Source organism: Mauremys reevesii, linkage group 3 (assembly GCF_016161935.1).
Source record: "Mauremys reevesii isolate NIE-2019 linkage group 3, ASM1616193v1, whole genome shotgun sequence".
Lineage (NCBI taxonomy): Eukaryota > Metazoa > Chordata > Testudines > Geoemydidae > Mauremys > Mauremys reevesii.
In genome coordinates this window covers 120,653,905-120,675,370 of record NC_052625.1, presented here as the reverse complement: position 1 = coordinate 120,675,370, position 21,466 = coordinate 120,653,905, and the positions used below count along the sequence as shown (strand labels likewise).

Genomic DNA, 21,466 nt, shown 5'->3' with positions numbered 1-21,466 from the left:
CGGAAAGTGATCAGGAACAGTCAGCATGGATTCACCAAGCGCAAGTCATGCCTGACTAACCTAATTGCCTTCTATGAGGAGATAACTGGCTCTGTGGATGAGGGGAAAGCAGTGGATGTGCTATTCCTTGACTTTAGCAAAGCTTTTGACAAGGTCTCCCACAGTATTCTTGCCAGCAAGTTGAAGTAATATGGGCTGGATGATTGGACTATAAGGTGGATAGAAAGCTGGCTAGATCGTCGGGCTCAACGGGTAGTGATCAACGGCTCCATGTCTAGTTGGCAGCCGGTTTCAAGTGGAGTGCCCCAAGGGTCGGTTTTGTTCAATATCTTCATTAATGACCTACAGGATGGCATGGACTGCACTCTCAGCAAGTTTGCAGATGACACTAAACTTGGAGAAGTAGTAGATATGCTGGAGGGTAGGGATAGGATACAGAGGGACCTAGACAAATTAGAGGACTGGGCCAAAAGAAACCTGATGAGGTTCAACAAGGACAAGTGCAGAGTCCTGCACTTAGGACGGAAGAATCCCATGCACTGTTACAGACTAGGGACCGAATGGCTAGGAAGCAGTTCTGCAGAAAAGGACCTAGGGGTTACAGTGGACGAGAAGCTGAATATGAGTCAACAGTGTGCCCTTGTTGCCAAGAAGGCTAATGGCATTTTGGGCTGTATAAGTAGGGGCATTTCCAGCAGATCGAGGGATGTGATCATTCCCCTCTATTCGACATTGGTGAGACCTCATCTGGAGTACTGTGTCCAGTTTTGGGCCCCACACTGCAGGAAGGATGTGGATAAATTGGAAAGAGTCCAGCGGAGGGCAACAAAAATGATTAGGGGGCTGGAGCACATGACTTATGAGGAGAGGCTGAGGGAACTGGGATTGTTTAGTCTGCAGAAGAGAAGGATGAGCGGGAATTTGATAGCTGCTTTCAACTACCTGAAAGGGGGTTCCAAAGAGGATGGATCTAGACTGTTCTCAGTGGTACCCGATAACAGAACAAGGAGTAATGGTCTCAAGTTGCAGTGGGGGAGGTTTAGGTTGGATATTAGGAAAAACTTTCACTCAGAGTGGTGAAGCACTGGAATGGGTTACCTAGGGAGGTGGTTGAATCTCTTTCCTTAGAGGTTTTTAAGGTCAGGCTTGACAAAGCCCTGGCTGGGATGATTTAGTTGGGAATTGGTCCTGCTTTGAGAAGGGGGTTGGACTAGATGACCTCCTGAGGTCCCTTCCAACCCTGATATTCTGTGATTCTATGAATCTGCAACCTATTACTTCTGTGATAAAATTAAATAATTATTTTTCAGATCCAGTAATCAGCAATTTGTCATTTATTTACAAACTAGCTTTAACATCCCTATTGAGATAAATGCACAGGGCTGACTATTTTCCGTAATTCCATTTTTATGTCTTCTGTGTTCACGTCAAAAGGATTTATTTTTGTTGGGTTTATTTTTACATCACAGACCACATCTGATTCTATCTTGAATAATGTGATTAGAGTAGGAGTGCTTTCCTTGCATGAAAGTCATCTGCAACAATGCAGTAAAAGGCAGGCAGCTTCAATACTAAAAGGTGTCACAGGCCCTACATACCAGTCTCCCTTCAGGCTCCTGCTGGAACAATACAGCCTTCTCTATGCATCTTTTGCAGTGTTTTGGTCACATGGATCCATACCATGGCCCTAATCCTGTAGCAAGCACCACGTAAGCCTACCTTTGTGCCTGCATGGAGCCAAACTAGTTAAAATAGGGCTGTGTGTGAGTCTGCCTCTGCAGCACTCACTAAAAGGAATGGGGCCTATTTGTGAATCTATCAGTATGCTCCCAAATGTGGGCAACATACCCACTTCTCCTCCTCAGAGCTACTGTTATAACCAGAAGGCTGCAGAGTCTCCCTGCAAGGGCCCTCTGCAGTTGCTCCCTTACGCAGAGAGGAAATGCGCTGGTTTGGCTAGATTAGGTAGTTTGATTATACCGTTTGCTTGGTTTAAAAACAAAACAAAAAACAAAACAAGCTAGCTAAGATTGCCACCTTTCTAATGGCTGGTAACTGGACCCCTGAGGCCCTGCCCCTGCTCTGTCTCTTCCCCCAAGGCCCCGCCGGTCACTCACAGGACCGTCACCAGCATGGCCAAGGCCACCTTGCTCGCCACCTGCAGGCTGCACAGAGCCATGCACCGCTGCGAGCCGCACAAGCAGCCTGGACTCCGAGACAGCGGCAGCTGCTGCGCTGCCTCCTTTCCTTCCGCTTAGGGTTGCCATCCTTTTCCACAGATTTAAAAAACAAAAACAAAAAACAGACATCCGGGCTTGTCAAATGGCAACCCGGATACACAAGCCGAAACCCAGACTGTCCAAGTGAAAACTGGACACGTGGCAACCCTGTAGGTAGCAGAAGAATGAAGCATGATTTTTAGCATATTTTTTCTGATTACTAGACAAGATTTAAGCCTGAATTCAATATTCAGTAACTGAGCATTTTTAAATAACTTTGCATTTGCTGTAAGAATTAAATTAGAAAGCAATGTTTTTCTGAATAAAAAGAAACCAGCTAAAGAATACCATAAACAGCAGCATTTATCTTATAAAATGAAAGCTAGAATTAGAATCAAATGCTAGATCCAGTTTTGAAGGATCAGCATAAATTCATCTGCTTGTATGACCACTGGATATAGTTGTCAACACGTCAAACATTTTTCCAGGGACAATTCAAAAAAGCTAAATATTTGGGGCATGTGGAAAGCAGCAAAATAGTAGGCAAATACCCAATTTATTCAATTGACCTTCCAAATTACAGTCCCATAATTACAAACATAAGTAGGTCTGTACAGAAAGGTGGGCTTTGTGTCCATGTAGTGCAAACAGGGCCTCACTCTTATGGTTTTATATCCACAGACACACACACTGGAGTAAAATGCATGATTTGCAATTTGCATGCCTTGGAAGGATGAAAGAATTCATCCATTCTGCTCAGATTCTACTGTTCCAGCAAGTTGAGGCATTTTGAGTCAAGGCATTTTGAAACTAATTCTTATATCATTTACGCAAGTCAGTAAATTCTTCTGCAACCTCCCCTCGCTACCTCCTTCCACAAACTCTTTTTAGTGCTCCTCTGCTTCTGCAGCTGCCCCCTGTGCTCCCCTGATACTGATGAGGTGTCCATGGCCTCCCAACCCAACCTTCCCCCACCCCCCAATCCTGCAGATGAGCCACTCTGCTTCTCACTTCCATCTTCCCGCTTGTAAAAGTGGCAGCAGTTTTCCCTCTCCTCCAAAGCTAAGTGTAGCAACCACTGCCAGTACCACCCAGCTCTCTCCCCCCACTTCATTCCCCTCATAAAAAATTACCATCAGCACCTAAGTCTTTCCAGCAGCTGTGCTGAGTAAAGGAATAAGCAACTGGTTTGGCAAGGCTCTCCAGAAGAGCAAAGCAGAGAGCGAGGAGCCTGCCAGGCACAAAAGTTCTGGATGCTCACTGGGAACCCAGTTCACAAGTTCAAAATACAGGACTCTTTTGCCAAAACATGAACTACTGGCAGCTCTGGCATTGAGCCAACTGCCTTCTGATTCTCAGCTGTAGGCCACAGAACTAATAATGCTTTTAGTGTCTCTTATAACTATGCCTGCCACCTCTTCAAGTCTAATGATTGGCCAAATTCACAAGTTATTTGTAATTGTCCATTAAAATTCAATTCCCCAATTTTCATTTCCAGGGTTTCATGCCCCTTAGAACAGAAGTAGTTACACTATAAGATCTTTCCTGTAGCACTTACAGGCACACAGATTCAGTACTGATTAATGGCCAGTAAAAGCTGATGCTTTGAGAATTATTGCTTTTTTACATAACAATAATGGAGTTTAAAATCCCTGTCTCCCCCTTATGCACAATCAAAACTTAGTTTTTGATCTTACATTAAAAAAAAAATCAAATCTGTCTCAGAGTTCTCTTTGGGATTTCAGAAATAAGCCCTGTTTTGAAAGTATTCATGTCACTGACTTTTGACATAGGCATGCCATCACTTCTCAATCAAATGTGCTCAGTTTACAAGTAAAGATTTTTTTTTCTTATTGACAGTACTACAAATTCAAGTTGGACACTGAAAATACAGTTGGATTCTTTTCTTCACACGCATCTTTAACAGTGGAAGTTTCTGCTGGCCAAACCAGGCCTTCACTCACACCTGTGAAAAACAACAGATGAGAATACGATTGCACAACAGTAACCAATTTCCAATTGCAGGTCACCTGAATAAATAGTTCTACTGATAATGCACAAGAGGAACAGAATCCAACTCAATCATCATGCTGCTAGCTCTGCAATGCTAACAAGAGTAAAACCCTTTTTGACACCAACGTCAGCAGACAGAACTCTGACTACATACAGGAAGTTGCTTAAGGAGGCAACACTTTTACAGTGTTACTTTTCAGAGTAACACCACTTTAAAAAGCCTTTTTCACCCAATTAAAAATCTTAAAAGGGTGTCTACATGTGTGCCTGTACAGCACCTAGCAGAATGGGCCACAATACCAATTTATCTCTGGGGTGATCCTGCAATAAAATAATAAGAAAGAAATAGATCATAAAAGCTGAAAATCTTATTCTGAATTGAAAACAAACTCGTAATGTCAGTGTACAAGAACGGTTCTGTATATGAAAATACAAATTATTTTTAGCCTCTGATAGTGATGGGCTGAACCTGGTGCAAAAGGATGTACCATTAATACTCTATCCATGTTTCCCATAATCCACTAAACATACACAGGATGTTTAGGTTTATGATTCATGTGCCCATATCAACAATTGTGCTCTATTTAGCAGTGGCAGCCCAAATACAAGGAAGTGTATTTGTTCTACACAGAAAGAGCCATTAAATAAAATTTGTGCTCTGGCCAGCTCTTTAGCAATCTAGATGTTAGGAGATAATGCTAGACTGTTAAGCCATGCATAATTTTGGGGAGATATATCAAAAATAAATACTTAAGTGAATAAACATCAAAGTTTCTCATACAATTTCCTTCTCAGATGTTGACAGAGATTGTGCTAATTATTTTGGATAAAGCAGTTTAGAAGTATGCACCTTAGACATATTGGGGAGCAACTTACACCAATGTGTAAATTTACTAGGTGTTTTCATTTGAGATATTGAGCCTGATCGTGGCATTTACGGCATGGAATATGCCAGATGAGGAACAGACAGGTTGACCTACAGCAAGGACCCAAAGAAGCATAATGAGTGACTCACCCAGAATTCCTCCTCGGCGCTCAATGCCAGGTCCAACATATATTTAAAGGGGTGTACGCCGTGTCCTGACAACTCTGCTGCCTGGTGCAGGAAGGTTTGGGGCCAGAGCTCCACCTTCATTCTGCCCTGTTCCCTTTTAGGTAGTTATTGCTTGCTAGAATGGTGGTGGAATGGGAGAAGAGCCTCTGCTCCCAAATGGGAATGTACTCTTTCCAGAGGCATGAAGATGCAGTGGGGAACAGGGGGAAGAGAAGAATTTCTGCAACCCTCTGTGCACCTGATTAGGAATCAGGTCTACAAGCTTTCGTGGGCTGCCTAGCATGTTAGCAACCTCTTTATGCCCTGTCTGTTCAAGCCCAGAAGAGGGGGAAAAAATAGCTGCTGGGAAAAAATAAATCTTGAAGGAGATGTACGGAATAAGGGGGAAGATGGTACAAATGTAAGGATCTGGAATCTATAAAAGCAACAAACAAAAAACAGCTGTCAGCAGATATACTTCACATTTCTTCATGTTCACTCTGCCAGTGGGAAAAACCAAAAACAAAACAAAAACCTGAAGACTATCTGCACTTTGCTGGAGTACTGGATGTTCACTAAGCAAAGAGAAAGCAATCTGTGAGCCAAAATTAGGGCTCACTCCTATTTTCATTCAAGTGAACATCAAAGCTCCCATTGTTTCAATGAGAATAGAACTGGGCACTTAGTATGATTTCTGCAATAGAGAATGGACCCTTGTCAGTAGAATGGTAAGTAGGTGGGCTGCTTTGTAATCACAGCTTCGCTTACAAAACAAAATTGATTTCTCTTAACACCTCAGGTTGACAACTGAGATTTCAGAAAGAAATCCTAGTGCTTCCTGCACTAAGTTGCCATGTTCCAGGCAGTATCATTCAACATAGTTTTGTCTTTCCTGATGCTTAATTTTACCTTATAAAACAAAGAATTCATTACTGTCTAGGAAGAAGTCAAATATTTTATTTAGCTAGTTTCTTCCCTCGGGTTATTCTTTCCCCCACTAAAACAGTACGAAATTTATTCTTATGTGCATCAAGAAATTGGGGTTGATTTATTTTTTAATTTTTAAAGTCTCAGCTACCTACTATGACCACAAAATGGCTAAACCAGAAAGGAGTTTTCTGGTTAACTATTATTTTTCTGATTTGCACAACCAATATTTTTGGGAAAGGCTATTACGCGTAAAATTACAAACCACCTCTTTTTTCCACAGAAGAAATGTGAAATAATGTTTGTATTCTCTAAAAAGCTATGCTTAGCATCTTTCACAAATATTTGTTTTCATACCCAAAATATTATGCATCTGGCTAAACACATATAGTATTACTCCAATAACAGCACAAAAGCATAAAATCTCAATACAAAAATATCTTATGCAGTGGGTTTTTTCCCCTTCACATCAGGCAATTTCCAAATAGAGAAGTAAGCACTTTAAAAGATTCTGATCATTTGACGTTCAATAGAGGGTCTTAAAATAAGCCAATAAACCTCTACGTAGCCTGCCTATGGTCACCTAATCATATGAAATTTGTCAGAGGTGTGGAGGCAGGGGAGCATTTAAGGATTTCACAGTAATGAGAAGATTTTTACATAAGCTTTCTCTCAGAGGGCAAGATTCTGTTTTCCTGTCCACATGCTGCATTTCAACTTTGATATTCTGTTCTCCCTATGCAAGTTCTGCTCAGAATGAAGAAAGAATATTGGACTCAAGACCAGCACACGGATAAGAGAAGAATAATTCTGACTTTAAGTTACATCTTAAAAACAAACAGAAAAATACAAGCAGTTCAGTCATGTGCCCCAAGAGGCAATATGTATAGCCCATTACACAAATAATCCACCTAATTTAACATCAGGTAAAAATATTTGCCTTACAACCCTCTGTCTTTCAGAATTAAAAAAAAAAATCAGCGTACATATTTTTGAAATGTTTGAGACATCATAAAGGATTAAAAATCAGTTAGCAACAGATCCTAAACTTTAGGAGTATTCAGACTTATCATTGGTCTATAAAATTGTTCCATTATTCCTCTGCAATAAAATGCTAAAAAATTGACCAAAAATATCTATTTAAAATAGTTAAATCCTTTTGAAGAAAAATTAAACCCTTTTCCCATCATCAGAGTAATTCCTGGGACATTTCACTGAGGGTTCTCCTGTCAGCAGGAAACAGACAACCTCCTGAATTTTGCTCTGTTTTTTCAGCAGTGTTTATACGGTTGATATTGTCTGTTTGCAAAAGAGCAATGAGTGGACAAATCTTAAGCAACAAGTTCAGTTCAGCCCTGTTCTGTACCCAGTCATCAACGGTTGCTGCTCAAACCAGGTCACATCGGGCTATCTGGCATATCCTCAAAGAACGCAGTAACTTTTAAACATGCACCCACAAAAAGATGGATGGGGAGTTTTCCCTGCGCTTTCACAATGACAGATCATACCAGACTGACTACATCAGCTTCACCAAAATGACTATAGCCTTAAGTTTCAAAATTTCAAACAAAACAAATTCAAGTACATGTACTTCAAGTGGAATCTCTCTTTCTCTCTCCAACATTAAGCACTGGTGCCTCTTGAACATAGTTAGAATTTGAAATTAGAACCTCAGCTCGAAAACTCAGAGTTATGGAAAAATACTAGAGTGCAGTGATAGCAGTTATAAGAGATCTCAGGAATGCACATAAAGAAGATGCGGATTTATAAATTGCAGTGTGATTCTAATGTAAAATCTGCCAGAAAACTTTCCCCTGCTGAAAAGCTTACATTAAGACAGCTAAATTACAAGGATTAGAAACTAAACTCAGCTCAGTTCTATCCATTAGATATCAAACACTTCCTATGATATAGTACTGATGTATCACATGGGATACTGAAAGTACTGTTACAGTTCTGTATCTTAGCAGAAAGTTGTTTCGTTTCATTTTTACACTATGAAGCATTCTCTGACTGCTAGACACTGGGCAGGAGCTACAGCTGCATTATCACCAAGTACCTTGTAAAAAATAAATAAAATAAATAATCAGCTATTAAAAATACATTTATCTGAAATTAAGACTCAAGCCCTTCAGAGGAAATTCTCCAAAACTGAAGAATGGCAAAAAAGGAGAGACCACTGTGGTCCTGCTACGTAAATCCCTATAGGGCTTCATTGCCTCCTGTACACTGTCAAGACAAGCTAGTGTCTCTCTTCATAGTTGAAAGGCACAGTTGCAGTTATACTGGGAGAGAGGGATGGGCCTGCCCAGCAGATCCAGGAATTTCAAAGTCCGACTGACAACAAACACTCTGGGACACAGGTGGCACTTAGTCCATGGTTTCCGTGCCCCCACACATTCTTAACCGCAAGCACAAGACGTGTTTGCTCAGACTGCACAGGGGAACAGGATTTCACCTTTAGTTTGTAGTACAAGGCTCATGAGAAAATGAAAAAAAATTATAAAAATAAATATTGTACATAAGAGAATACCTGACCGCTATTAAAAATTCCTGCTAGGTTCTCTCTCATGTCCATCACCACCCTTCAATGGGCCACTCATTACAAATTAAATTGTCTAGTCCTCTGTCCAGTCTCAATCCATGAGGAATATACATCAGTAGCAAACAGCAATGTAGTGCAGAGAAAAATGAAGGGGAAACTGAAAAATTAAACATCCGATTATTAACTAAAGAGCACTGTCCTAGTGTTTGCATTTATGATGATATATATTTATCCTGGCAGTTCAAATATATTTATGAAAGAATATGAATAACCCCTCAGTAATCATGCTCTTAATTTGCACTTTTCATGGAGTAGGTTACAACTAGCCAGGTACGCATTCAAATGCAGCTTTCTACAATGTAGGACTTCTTTTTTCCTCCTCAAAACTGGAAGCTAGAAGCCATGTCTGTGTAACTGACTAGGTTTCTGCAATGCAAATTTTCATTACTGCAGCTGACACACATGCAGTCATCATAGCAAACCTTTCCATTTCACTCCTTAATACACACGCCCACGCCCACGCCATGTATTGTACTTCAAGTATAGGGAAGAAACTTCCCTTATAACAAGTGGGTTGAGTCTGTAAAAGCTTTTTACAGCAGGGGGGGGTAGGGAATAAATACAGTGACAATTTAAAAATAATAGGCACAGAACTTTAGTCACAGCTTTCAAGTCAAGTCTACATATTCACTGCGACACAGTCCTTTCTATTCTGTATGAAAAAGCTAATAATCAAAACAGAACTTGGTTGAGCTATTGCTTCTAATCATCATTTCGGTTCCGCAAATTTAGTGTCCAATGAGCAGGTGGCCAAGTGTTTTTTGTTTTTTTAATTTCAAGCATCTGAGATTTCCAAACCATTCCCCTCCCCCTAAACCTGGGCTATTCAAATTTTTCCTTCACTGTTCTACATATGTAATTATATGCATCACACACACCACCTCCTCCTCCGCAGAGGATTGGGGGGAGGAAAGAGAATTTACCTCTCTATTAGTGTAAAAAAAAAATGGAATAATCTAGGAATGTTGCATTTACAAGCTTATTTCTTCACCATTGAGGAGACCCATCTAAAAGACGTCTGTACTTATGGTTATTAAGAAAGTAGAGTAATATGTCATTCAGAAGCAAGACTTTGGGACATATTCTATTGTCAGAGCAGTTTTTACACACGACTTTGGTCGAGTCACCCCTCTATTTACACTGGTGAAAGCTCAGAATCAGACAGTTTGTTTTTGAGCAACTTTTTAATTTAATAAAAATCATAATTAAAATCACTATTTAAGCTACATTCTCAGTAGGAAAACTTGAGCATTAGATAGATGCCCCTTCTTATTGTTGTATACAAAACTGAATCAATGTTTTTGTATGTGTGCGCACTTGGAAAATACGGTCCTTCGTGATCATCTGTGGAACTGGCCTTTGGGAGGAGTGTTACAATTTTAGCAAGGGGAACATCCCCCCTCCATTTTTTGACCTTGACTGCTGAACTTTAAAAAAGATGCATTATCCAGAAAAAAAAAAAAACAATGCAGATATACATGACGGTGTTTAATTAAATGTTGCTTTGTTCAAAGGACGAGATTTAACACAAAATGTTATTTTAAAGGACAGTATGAGGGCCAAAGGAATCTCGCCTCACATTCTGAGCTGAACTTTTTTCTTTATCACTATTACACCTAGTAGCAACATTTACTTGTACACATGGGGATGTGCCAAGCCTGCAGCAGCTGTGAAATTATGGTTTCCATTATTTCAAAACTTCCTCTTCTCTTCTTTCTCGCCTTATTTCTACCCTTCCTCCCTTCTCTTTATATGACTCAAGGATGACTTAATGAATATATTTGCTTACTGCAGCTTAGTGCAGGGTTAGGAAAGAAGTTTGATCTGATGAAGTTAATAGTGTTGTCTAAAGACTGAAGCTTTTTTATTTATTTAAAAAGAGGTAGCTGGAGTGTGTGTGTGTTCACTCCCAACACCTCCAAATCTTAGTTATACAGTAGCCATCCATCTTGCTGTAACTCAAAATGACAAAGTAAAAGAGCACTGAGAAGCCTAAATCTTGGGACATGAGGAGAACCTCCTTTGAGCTGGCAAATGCCATTAGCTCCCACTGTCATCAGTGTACTCTAATTTCAGAACGTACTGCATTCTTAGTTTCCAGCTAAGCTATAAGCAAAACTGGAAGCTGAAATCCATGTACTATCCCAAGTTAAACAGTCAATCCCTGAGCCTTTGGATCCTGGCAGGTCACAGACAGAAATTGATGGAGTAGTTCCAGGACTGGACAGAGATGCCAAGGGGGAAGGGAAAAAAAAGTGTATTGGAGCCTCTCTTTTCTGGGTTTCCTTCCTTTGAAAAGCAATGCTCTGCTCCTGTGAGTAAGCTCCATTGTGTTGGATAGATAATATCTATCTTGAGAGTCAGGAATGTGTTTCACCTAAATCTACAATGAATTGTTTTCTTTAAAAGGAGGAGATGCTGTCACCATTTGATAGGTCAAAGTGTTTTTTTTCCTGAAGGAGCAGAAGTAAGTACTTAGTGCTTGGAGAAGAATTTATTCTTTAGTAGGATTTAAACAACATTGGCAGGGAAACCTAAGTTATATTAGTTTTGAAAGAACATATTGTCAAGATATAGTAGCTAGAAAAGAATGATGGTAATGAGTTCCTAGCAAGGGAGACTTAGGAAGTAGCGTGGGTATATAAAACCAGGTCACTATTTATTACCATAGGTAAACGGTGATCCTATTTTACATCTTTAAATCAGTAACTAACTTTCTCTGAAGAAAAAAAAAAGTGTTAGAAATCACATCTTCAGATCACTTTTCATGGACATGAACATACATCTTGTTTGAATTCTGATGTGGCAACATTCACCATGATACCACCCAAAAAGCTGTCTCCCTCACATTAGCATTAGCATTTTTTTTGAAGCTTCAGTGAGTTTGCACTCCTGTCTCTATGAATTGACCACATTCCTTAGGATACATCCTGGGGCACAAGATGGTAAAATACACCATGGCTTCTAAAATGTTAACACAATGCTGCATGTAGACATTGACTCATATCGAGATGCCACTTGGGAGCAGCTGTGTTGTAAACCATTGTATGCTAGTGGCCCTAGTCACCAGCTGGTGATGGATAGACAGTCAGCCTCACCCAGGTTAGATTTCTGTCCCTTTATTCAGGACTCTCTTGTCTTCACAAATAAGAAAAAAGTGTGCAAAAAGGAACGCAAACCATCTGGTTAGGCTTCACATTGGGGTACTCGGGCCTCCAGTAGCTACCAAGTAGGACCATCTCCCACCCCAGGGGGCTCCACAGGGTCTGCCTGCTTGCCTTCAGCCTCATGTTCTGGTAAGCAGAGAGTATCCTCTCTCTTGGTTCTCTCTCCACACCCCACCCATCATGGAGCAGAAAGCCTCGGCCAATCATGAGGTGCTGATTTCCAGCACCTGTCTCCCACTAAAACCTCTTCTGTGCAAAAAGAACAGGAGTACTTGTGGCACCTTAGAGACTAACAAATTTATTTTAGCATACGCTTTCGTGGGCTACAGCCCACTTCATCGGATGCATGCAGTGGAAAATACAGTAGGAAGATGTATGTATACACAGAGAACATAAAACAATGGGTATTATCATACACACTCTAACGAGAGTGATCAGTGAAGGTGAGCTATTACCAGGAGGAGAGAAAAAAACTTTTTGTAGTGGTAATCAAAATGGTCCATTTGCAGCAGCTGACAAGAAGGTGTGAGGAAGAGTGGGGGGGAGGGAAATAAACATGGGGAAATGGTTTTACTTTGTGTAATGACCCATCCACTCCCAGTCTTTATTCAAGCCTAATTTAATGGTGTCCAGTTTGCAAATTAATTCCAATTCAGCAGTCTCTCGTTGGAGTCTATTTCTGAAGTTTTTTTGTTGTAATATTGTGACTTTTAGGTCTGTAATCGAGTGACCAGGAAGACTGAAGTGTTCTCCAACTGGTTTTGGAATGTTATAATTCTTGACGTCTGATTTGTGTCCATTTATTCTTTTATGTAAAGACTGTCCAGTTTGGCCAATGTACATGGCAGAGGGATGTTGCTGGCACATGATTGCATATATCACATTGGCAGATGTGCAGGTGAACAAGCCTCTGATAGTGTGGCTGATGTGATTAGGTCCTATGATGGTGTCTCCTGAATAGTTATGTGGACAGAGTTGGCAATGGGCTTTGGCCTCAATGTACATTTGGTAACAAACAAACAAACGCTTGTGAACAAGGATTTGTAGCAGTGAACAAGTTCATGTCCATCACCACTTGTTGGCAGAAAGATTAAAAGGATACTCTGAGTTAAGATAAATACAGTTAATACAAATCTTTACTAATATCAGATGATATGGGCAGAATGGATTTAAGAGTCCAGTTAGCTTTTCAACATGCAAGAGTCTTTCCCCATAAACACTTTGCTCAACGTGAACAATGAAACTAAACTGGTCAGTTTCATTTCCTGGTTTTCGGATACTAGCACAATCAGGGGCTGCTCTAGCTTTTTTGCTGCCCCAAGCACGGCAGTCAGGCAGCCTTCGGCAGCTTGCCTGCAGGAGGTCCCCGGTCCCGCGGATTCAGCGTACCCGCCGCCAAATCCGCAGGACCGGCAGACCTCCCGCAGGCAAGCCACCAAAGGCGACCTGACTGTCGCCCTCGCAGGGACCAGCAGAGCGCCCCCCATGGCTTGCCGCCCCAGGCACGCGCTTGGAGCGCTGGTGCCTGGAGCCGCAGCTGAGCACAATACTATGATTGGGCTCCCAGTGCTGCAGGGGAACAACTACACTTTAAGTAATATTTTCTCTTCCTCTTGGGCATTATAAAAACGTCTTTCTGCCCCCAATCTGAAAATTTTAATTCCTAGTCTAAAAAAATTACTTGGGACTATCCCTTTAAACTCTACAATTCCAGAATGAAAGAAGAATGCTCCTGAAATAGTTCAGATAAAATATTTAAATTTTATGTTACCACCTTTTAAAGAAATTATTAAAATGCAATAGTAAAAGAGAAAACCAGAGCGTCTTAAAAAAACCCAGTGACTTGAATTTCATTCTTTGCATCAGACAACATATTATTGCATTTACTAATAACTACAGCTCTGAACAACTGAATAAACCTTTTATTTACAAAAAAAATCAAGAATAGTGTTAAAATTAAAATGCATTTTTGTAATTCTAAAATTAAGAATAGATTATTTGTTAGTCGCATCAGAAAAAGCAATGTGAAACTCACATTTTAGTCTTCAATTGCTAGAAGTTGTAATGATTTGCTGAGTTGTCAAAATATCTTTTCTGCAGAGCCTGTTCCCTAAGGGCTATTTCCCTAGCACCCACATTGAAAACAGATGGCTAGAACAGAGAGTCTATATCTACAAGCCAGCCTTGGCAATCCTATTGAAATTGCATCAGCTATTCTAATTTGTTCCTGAAAAACAGTCAACTTTAAATTTAGTCAGCTACAAAGTAGTAAGTTCAGATACTACCTATCCCCTCAGTCCTCCTGCCAACTTGTATTTTACAACCACATTTTTCCTGTTTTCCTCTGCTCTGTTATGCAAGTTTTCAAACAGCTAACAAGCCAGGGGACTAAGGGAAACAGTGAAACTGACTGTATGTAAAGCATCACCAAATGTACAAAATATACAAACTCAAAAAAGAGAGAGATGTTACATGATTGCTGTAACTGAAAATAAGAGATGTTTCTTGTAACAGTAGGTCAAAACCATAGAGATATAAGGTAGCTCTTAAAAGTGATAATATCCCCTAAATCAAGTTTTATAGTGGTTGCTTTTTTATCCCCTCTTTCCCACCCACTCCTCAAATGGGGAAGCCATCAAGAAAAAGAAAAAAGTGCTTTTATCCAGGCCTGGATCTTAACTCACTATTCTGCAATGCCTGGATCTGCATATAAAGGAAACAGAAATCCAATGGGTGAATCAGAGAGCAAATTATGGGCTAAGGCGGGTGAGGTAATACCTTTTACTGGACCAACTTCTATTGATTAGAGACACAAGCTTTCAAGCATACACATAGCTCTTCTTCTGGTCTTATGGGCCAGTAATACTTCTGGACTCTATCCACACATTGTACTCAGGCAAGGCTCCCACAGAATTTCATGGGAGCTTTGCCTGAGTAAAGGGTGTGGCTAGGACCCTAATGATGCATAACTAAGCATTATTTCAGTATTACAGCAACCTAGTTGCTCTGTTAAAACATTAAATTTGCAAGAATCAATAAAGAAGATTTGAAAAAGTAAATTAAAAAAATAAAATCCCAGTACTGCACAACTATCTATCTATATTCTTGAATTTTTTTCTGAAATATATTTCTTCATAGACTAGCTAATGAATAATCTGTTTTACATACATCCTACTATATTTTATAAATAAGTATTTGGAAAAAGAAGAAAGCAGGTGTATTAATTTAGATGGAATATATAGGCTCAAAGGTTAAAGGAGTGAACAAGACCCTATTACTGCTTAAGCTTAAACAGAGCTAAACAAGGTTTGGAATACAAAGCGCTTAGCTTGCTTAGTACCATGGCAAACATGCCATTAAATATTTTATCCTTTTATCAAAAAATACAGAAAAAGGGGGGAAAACACAGTTAAAGCATTTGAAATGTCAAGTACTCCATAAGGCTTTCATCTTAACATTTTTGTTTACTTTTTTTAAGGTGCAGCGAGTTTTTAGAAGACACTCCCCCGTCTGACAGGTTTTTAAGAGGATACTAAAAATGGTAATTATTTTGGGGGAGGAGGCGGGAAAAGAAATTAGTAGATCAGCTGGAGCTGTCATTGCTGGTGTTAGAGATGGATTTTGTTTTTTAGAAGACAAACAAGCCAAACACCCACATAAAAAGGGAGAGAAAAGAAAAACAAAGATAGAAAATGCAGCTTCTGTCTCTGGTGCTGACTTTCAGTTGCAACCTCACTGCTGGAGAAACACAATACAGCACATAGTCTTATTAGCCATTCTGAGACCTGGAAAACTTGTACCAGCATTGAGCTATTTAGGGTATTGCTTTCAGTTGCCTTTTCCTGGTCACAGACATAGTAGTGTTGAAAAATATAGTCTTGCCCAGCTAAGCTGGACTATTATTAGACAAAAGGAAAAAGGTGAGGGATAGAAAAAAGAAGAAATAAGGTGAGGAAGGAAAAGGACACACTCAGATGGGTAATATAGATACAAAGTCTCACATCCCCGGAGGTGTTTGGGATTTTGAAGAGCTGGAGATGTCAATTGGGTCCCTCTCTGGTCAAGACAACTGTTAGTATCAAGATGACAAATGCTTGGGGTCCCAGGAGATGTTGGGAGTAGTGGCAGTCAATGGTGAAGCTCACTCCAGTAGCCAAATTTCCCCCCCTCAAAAAAATCTCTCTTTAAGGAACTCAAAAGGGAATGATGGGTGAAATAGCTAATCCTTTTATTATTTTGTTTACAAATTTGGCCTAGTTTTTAAAACAAACCAATTTTAGTTTACTGATTTTTGGTTTTACACTGTCTTGCTTACCAGGCAGAATTTTTACACAGTTCTTGAAGTACATTAATCAGCCTTTTTATTTTGACTAATTTAATCTTTGCCTCTTTTGTACTTTCCCCCATTAATAGTTGTTGTGACCTTTTAGAAACTTTTACTTACTTTTTACAGTTGAGCTGACAATTAGGGTAAATACATAGGCCCAATTATTACAGAGGATTTCTCCAACAAGCTCTGACACAAAGCCAAGTTAAGAACTCACACTGATCAGAGTACAAATCCATCGCAATTAGCCAACAGAGAACATGTCGTCTTTGTACAACAGTTATCACTTCTGAGTCCCTTAATATAGCACCAGATTACCCCTTCTCACAGCTAAACCCACAGGACAGGAATAAGGAGACAGAGGGGATTCCTTTTCAGAGCTCATCTGCAATCAGCATGCTGGGTAGTGGGATGGGTAGGAAAGGACTGCCCCCCTTTGCAACAAGGCATTACAGCCTCAAAACCTGAGGATCCTAGGCCATCATCAGGAGGTCAGGAGCATTCATACAGAGACCCGTGCCTCTACACTGGCTATGGGGCTCCCATGCTATCTCCCTTCTCCTGGGCGGCAGTGGTCCCAGGATTCCTTTTAAAGAGATCCATGCACACAAAGGCCCTGCAGAAAAAAGTAACATAGCCCCAACCTGCATTACCTTACCCTAGAGAACCCTGCTGGAGGAAAGGGGACCATGCATCTCTGTGGCCTATCACTACTCAACACAGGCTTAACCCATTCTTGTCCCATTCACTGCCCTGGTGCAGTTCTGAACTCCAGGGAGAGCCCTCCAGGCAGGGGGATAGGGATACTCCTGTTGTAGTGGCTACATCATCTGCAATAGGAGCAAATTTGAGAAATCTTGGGGATACGATATCACCCAAACTTAGTTTTATCCCTCTCTAGATACTTTTGGATAATCTTAAAATTGAATTTTGCCAGTTCATGAGATGCCTCATAATAAAATGCAATTTGTATTCCCCTGAACAGAAGGCAAGAGAGGACAAGACCTTTCTCCATCTTTTTACCAGTCCTGTGACTTAACTATCTTTACTCCCACACAACAGAAGACAACCTTGTGATACAGAGAAGTTAAGGCCCATAAAATGCAAGTTAAACAGATCTAACCAAAACAATTTCTCAACCCATCATAAAAAATTGGCAATTTCATGTTCTTTAACAATATTGGAGAAATAAGTATTTTAAGATACAGTTGGCCTTTAAAAAGTCTTAGTTCATCTCTTTCCTCTCACGAAGACTGATTAACTTCAGAATTTAAGAATCTTCACTCACCTTCCACACTATCAGAACAGGAGGTACCAATGCCTGTGTCCCCGCTGTCAGAAGCTATACTGTGTCTTCTGATATGGTTACTTCGGCTGCTCGATGGAATGGTTGAGGCCTGCCACAGTGATTCAGTACCAGATAACCATCCCGCAGAGGAGTAATCTGGGCCTACAGAGAAGGAAGTCAGAAGTCTGTCATTCCAGATACAGACCAGTGAAGTCAACAGTGACTATCTGGTTATGAATAAGGTTACAATCACGGCTCTGTGTACTCTTTGGCAAGGTTGGCCTAAAACGCTTCTGTAGCAACAGTTACTGTGGCACTCCAAAGTAGCAGACTAGAAATTCCCCAGCCATTTCAGGTAAACATAAAAATACACTCCTTTTACTGATTTAAATTTGAACATGAACAAAACAAAACTGCACTGATTGTAGCAAGATATTTAAAATTACTGTATGTTGCCTGTCTTAAATTCACTCATCAACACGCCGCAGAACTGTGTTGCATTGAGGAAGCCATGGGAGGAGAAGATGGAAGCTGGATAGAAGGTGGTGGAAGCTTTAGGTACTTGAATGCAAGGAAGGTACATTAGTTTCAAGTTGTAAGATAATCACACTGCTTGAACATTTTGCTAAAAATGAAATCAGTATTGGAACACTTAACACTGACATCTCACTGGTCAACATTAGGTTTCAAAGTTTAAAAAGAGAGATAAATGGGGCAGCTCACATCTCTCAAAACTATCATTTCAAGCTGGCTACAGGCTCAGGAAACTATCACTGCACTGGTTATACTCAGTTTACATTTGGAAAGTTTCTTTCACAATCACATGATCTAAGATTTTCTCTTTTAAAGAAACGAAGACTGGACTCTACAGCACAGTTCTGCAGAATTATGAAACACAGATTATGCAGAGTACGTGACCATGCTTACAATTAGTCCCCAGAGTATACATTTTATAAGGATGATCACATGCATACCTGATATGCTAACCAGAGGTCCATCCAAAAGCAACTTTCAGTAACCAACATAGTCTAGTTAAGCATATTTTCAAGTAGAATATTGACAATCAGATTTGTACGTCTAATCAGAAGTCAGACATTAAAAACTGAGAAGTAGTCTTGTTATACGCTTATCTAACAGTTAACTACACTAGCTGTTCACGGAGACGAGAATGCAGCTAAGGAACTGATAGTTTTTGACAGGACTTGAAAAATATACCCATCTAACAAGCCTACTAGCCATGGCAAAAACACGTATACTAACCACCATGCCTCTAAAATGCCCTACCTCCTGCAATTTAAGACATGGCTCTCAACCTTTCCAGACCACTGTACCCCTTTCAGGAGTCTGATTTATTTTGCGTACCATCCCCCAAGTTTCACCTCACTTAAAAATACCAAAAAAAGTGTCACAATATACTATTACTGAAAAAATTGCTTACTGTCTCAGTTTGGCCATATAAAATAAATCAACTGGAATATAAATATTGTACAGTAGTTACATTTCAGTGTATAGTATAAACAAGTCGTTGTCTGTATGAAATTTTAGTTTGTACTGACTTCACTAGTGCTTTTTATGTAGCCTGTTATAAAACAAGGCAAATATCTAGATGAGTTGATGCACCCCCTGGAAGACCTCTGTGTACCCCTAGGAGTTCGCATATGTTGCCTATGTTGTTGTCAGAGTCTGTCATTTCCTTCTCTTTCTCCATAGTGTTCGGTACCCTTTTCTTTTACATTTTCTGTCTTGCCCCCCCCCCCCAAACTCACTCAAACACCTCTGCCCGCCCAAACCACTACATATATTGTCCTGTCCCCCAGTCAGCCACAAAACATCCTCACTGCAGTGATTGGGAGAATTGCTATTATATCCTCCCTTCAGCCTTGTTCACAGCAATTCACTACGCTGCCCATATCTCTTGCTGCTCATGACTATTCCAAGCAAAAGAAGAAAGTTGGCCTAAGGCAGACTTCAATAAGAAATGTCTATGTTTTTTAATTTGGGGTATACATTTCATTTGAGCAGCCTCTATTACGGTGTCTTTAAAAAAAAAAAAAAAAAGTGTCCATGCAGCTTGCAGGGATTTCACTTTTGGTACCGTACCTTTTAATTTCTGTTTCACTAACCTTCCCATTTTTGTGTAGTCCCCCTTTCTGAAATTAAATGCTACCATGGTGGGCTGCTGTGGTGTTTCATACCACAGGGATGTTAAATTTAATTATATTATGGTCACTAACGTATTTGAGTGATCCAAAATTAGGGAAAAATAAATAAAAAATATAGACCAAAGTAACAGTTTTTGTAAAACCCAGGCTTTAATTTTTTGGTAAAAAAAAATCAGTAAAAACTGAAAACAAAAAAGAGCCTTAGCCATGAAAAAAAAAATCAAAATTACTGTTTTATCTTACTGTCCCATTGGTGCATTTTGCAGATGAAAACCATTCTGCAGAGTAATTATTGTACACATGTGGTACCTTTTTATATTTAATTTACTCCATTGGCATACATTGTTTTAAAAAAGCAGAATGCAATAAGACACTTTAGTTTATTAAATTGAGTCCCTAGAAAAAGTGCGTCTCAAGAGCTGAAAGTTAAATTGTAACCAATGCAAATTTAAAGTGTAAGGATACAAACCCCCAATTCTAAACTAAGGCAGTTAAGAAAGCAAGAAACAGAAACAGAAAACAAAACAAAAAAAACACCTTGCAGGTTGAATTAATTCAATTCATTATTTAAAATTCGTTAGCTTGGAGTATTTAAAATAAAATTGCATGACAATCATCACATACACTTTCTCATATCCCCCAACTCTTCAACCCTACTTTGTGAATTTGTGATATATGTAAAAAAAAGTGAGGGACTAATATAACCGAGCCAAGCTTAACATGGGCAGATGATATGCAAGCTTCCCCCACACTGCTCTGCCAGTGCACCTGTCTTACCCTGCTGTTCTTATCTTAAACCAGCCAATCAGCATAGAATGCCAATCTTGCCTAATTGGGGGAGGAGGGTGAGACACACACAATGCCAGCAAGTATCACACCAGTTAGAAATTAATGCAATATTTTACAGTTTGATCAGTTTTATCTCTTGTGAAGATGATGTGATTTACAAATGAGTGTTCTAAAAATTTGTTCCAAAAAGATTAGAATTATGGTCAGATTAGGGAGCAATTCCTTCCAATGAGCAAAATAAACAAACACTCCCAGAATTCTGAATACGTCTGGTATAGGCTTAGTTTATCAAGAGCTGTTAATTATTGCTCTTTAAGGCTGGACAGTCAAAATAAATGAAAGATAAGATGCTGTCTTACCACCATGGATTGTTTATATATAATATAAAAATAATTTTAAACATAAAATCAGTAGACAGCAAAGCGTATACAGAGCCAGAAGTGGACTAATATTTATTGAGACAGATTATCTCAAAATTCATTGCTTTTTGTATAAAATTTAACATTTCTACAGAAAGCATCACAGAGAGTGTTCAGATACTGGTGACAGACAGCTAGCTAGCTTTTGGGCTGCATCAGCACTTCATTTTAGCAGCAGGTGTAGATTTTAATATAATTGTGCATAAATTTATGCATTTATATAACAGAATAACCTTCACGAAAAGGGTTTTAGAATCCCAGTTTAGTGAGTTTGATAAAAACGTGCTTTTACAATAAGAACAATAAAGGAGTTAATGAACTTAGATGCTAAACTATAAGCAACAGCTAAAGTCTTCCACCTGTGTTATGAAATTGGTAAGATATTGAAATTGGTAAATTATATTGTAACTATAGAATGCCAGATTCTGTCCTTGACACTGCTTTTGACACAGCAATTTCAAAATTGTGACCAGAAATGAGTCAGCATGGACAGCCAACATTACTTTTAACATTCTTT

General features: G+C 39.6%; 1 protein-coding gene across 6 annotated transcripts in view; it reads right to left on the bottom strand.

The window, feature by feature from the left end:
- The window catches only part of CEP85L (centrosomal protein 85 like), a 219,976-nt gene that overhangs the window by 131,001 nt on the left and 67,509 nt on the right, over positions 1-21,466 (bottom strand). For all 6 annotated transcript variants that reach the window (XM_039532805.1, XM_039532807.1, XM_039532806.1 and 3 more), the window contains one exon: positions 17,580-17,741. In XM_039532805.1, the coding sequence (XP_039388739.1) occupies positions 17,580-17,741 (162 nt within the window). The remainder of the gene's footprint in view (positions 1-17,579; positions 17,742-21,466) is intronic.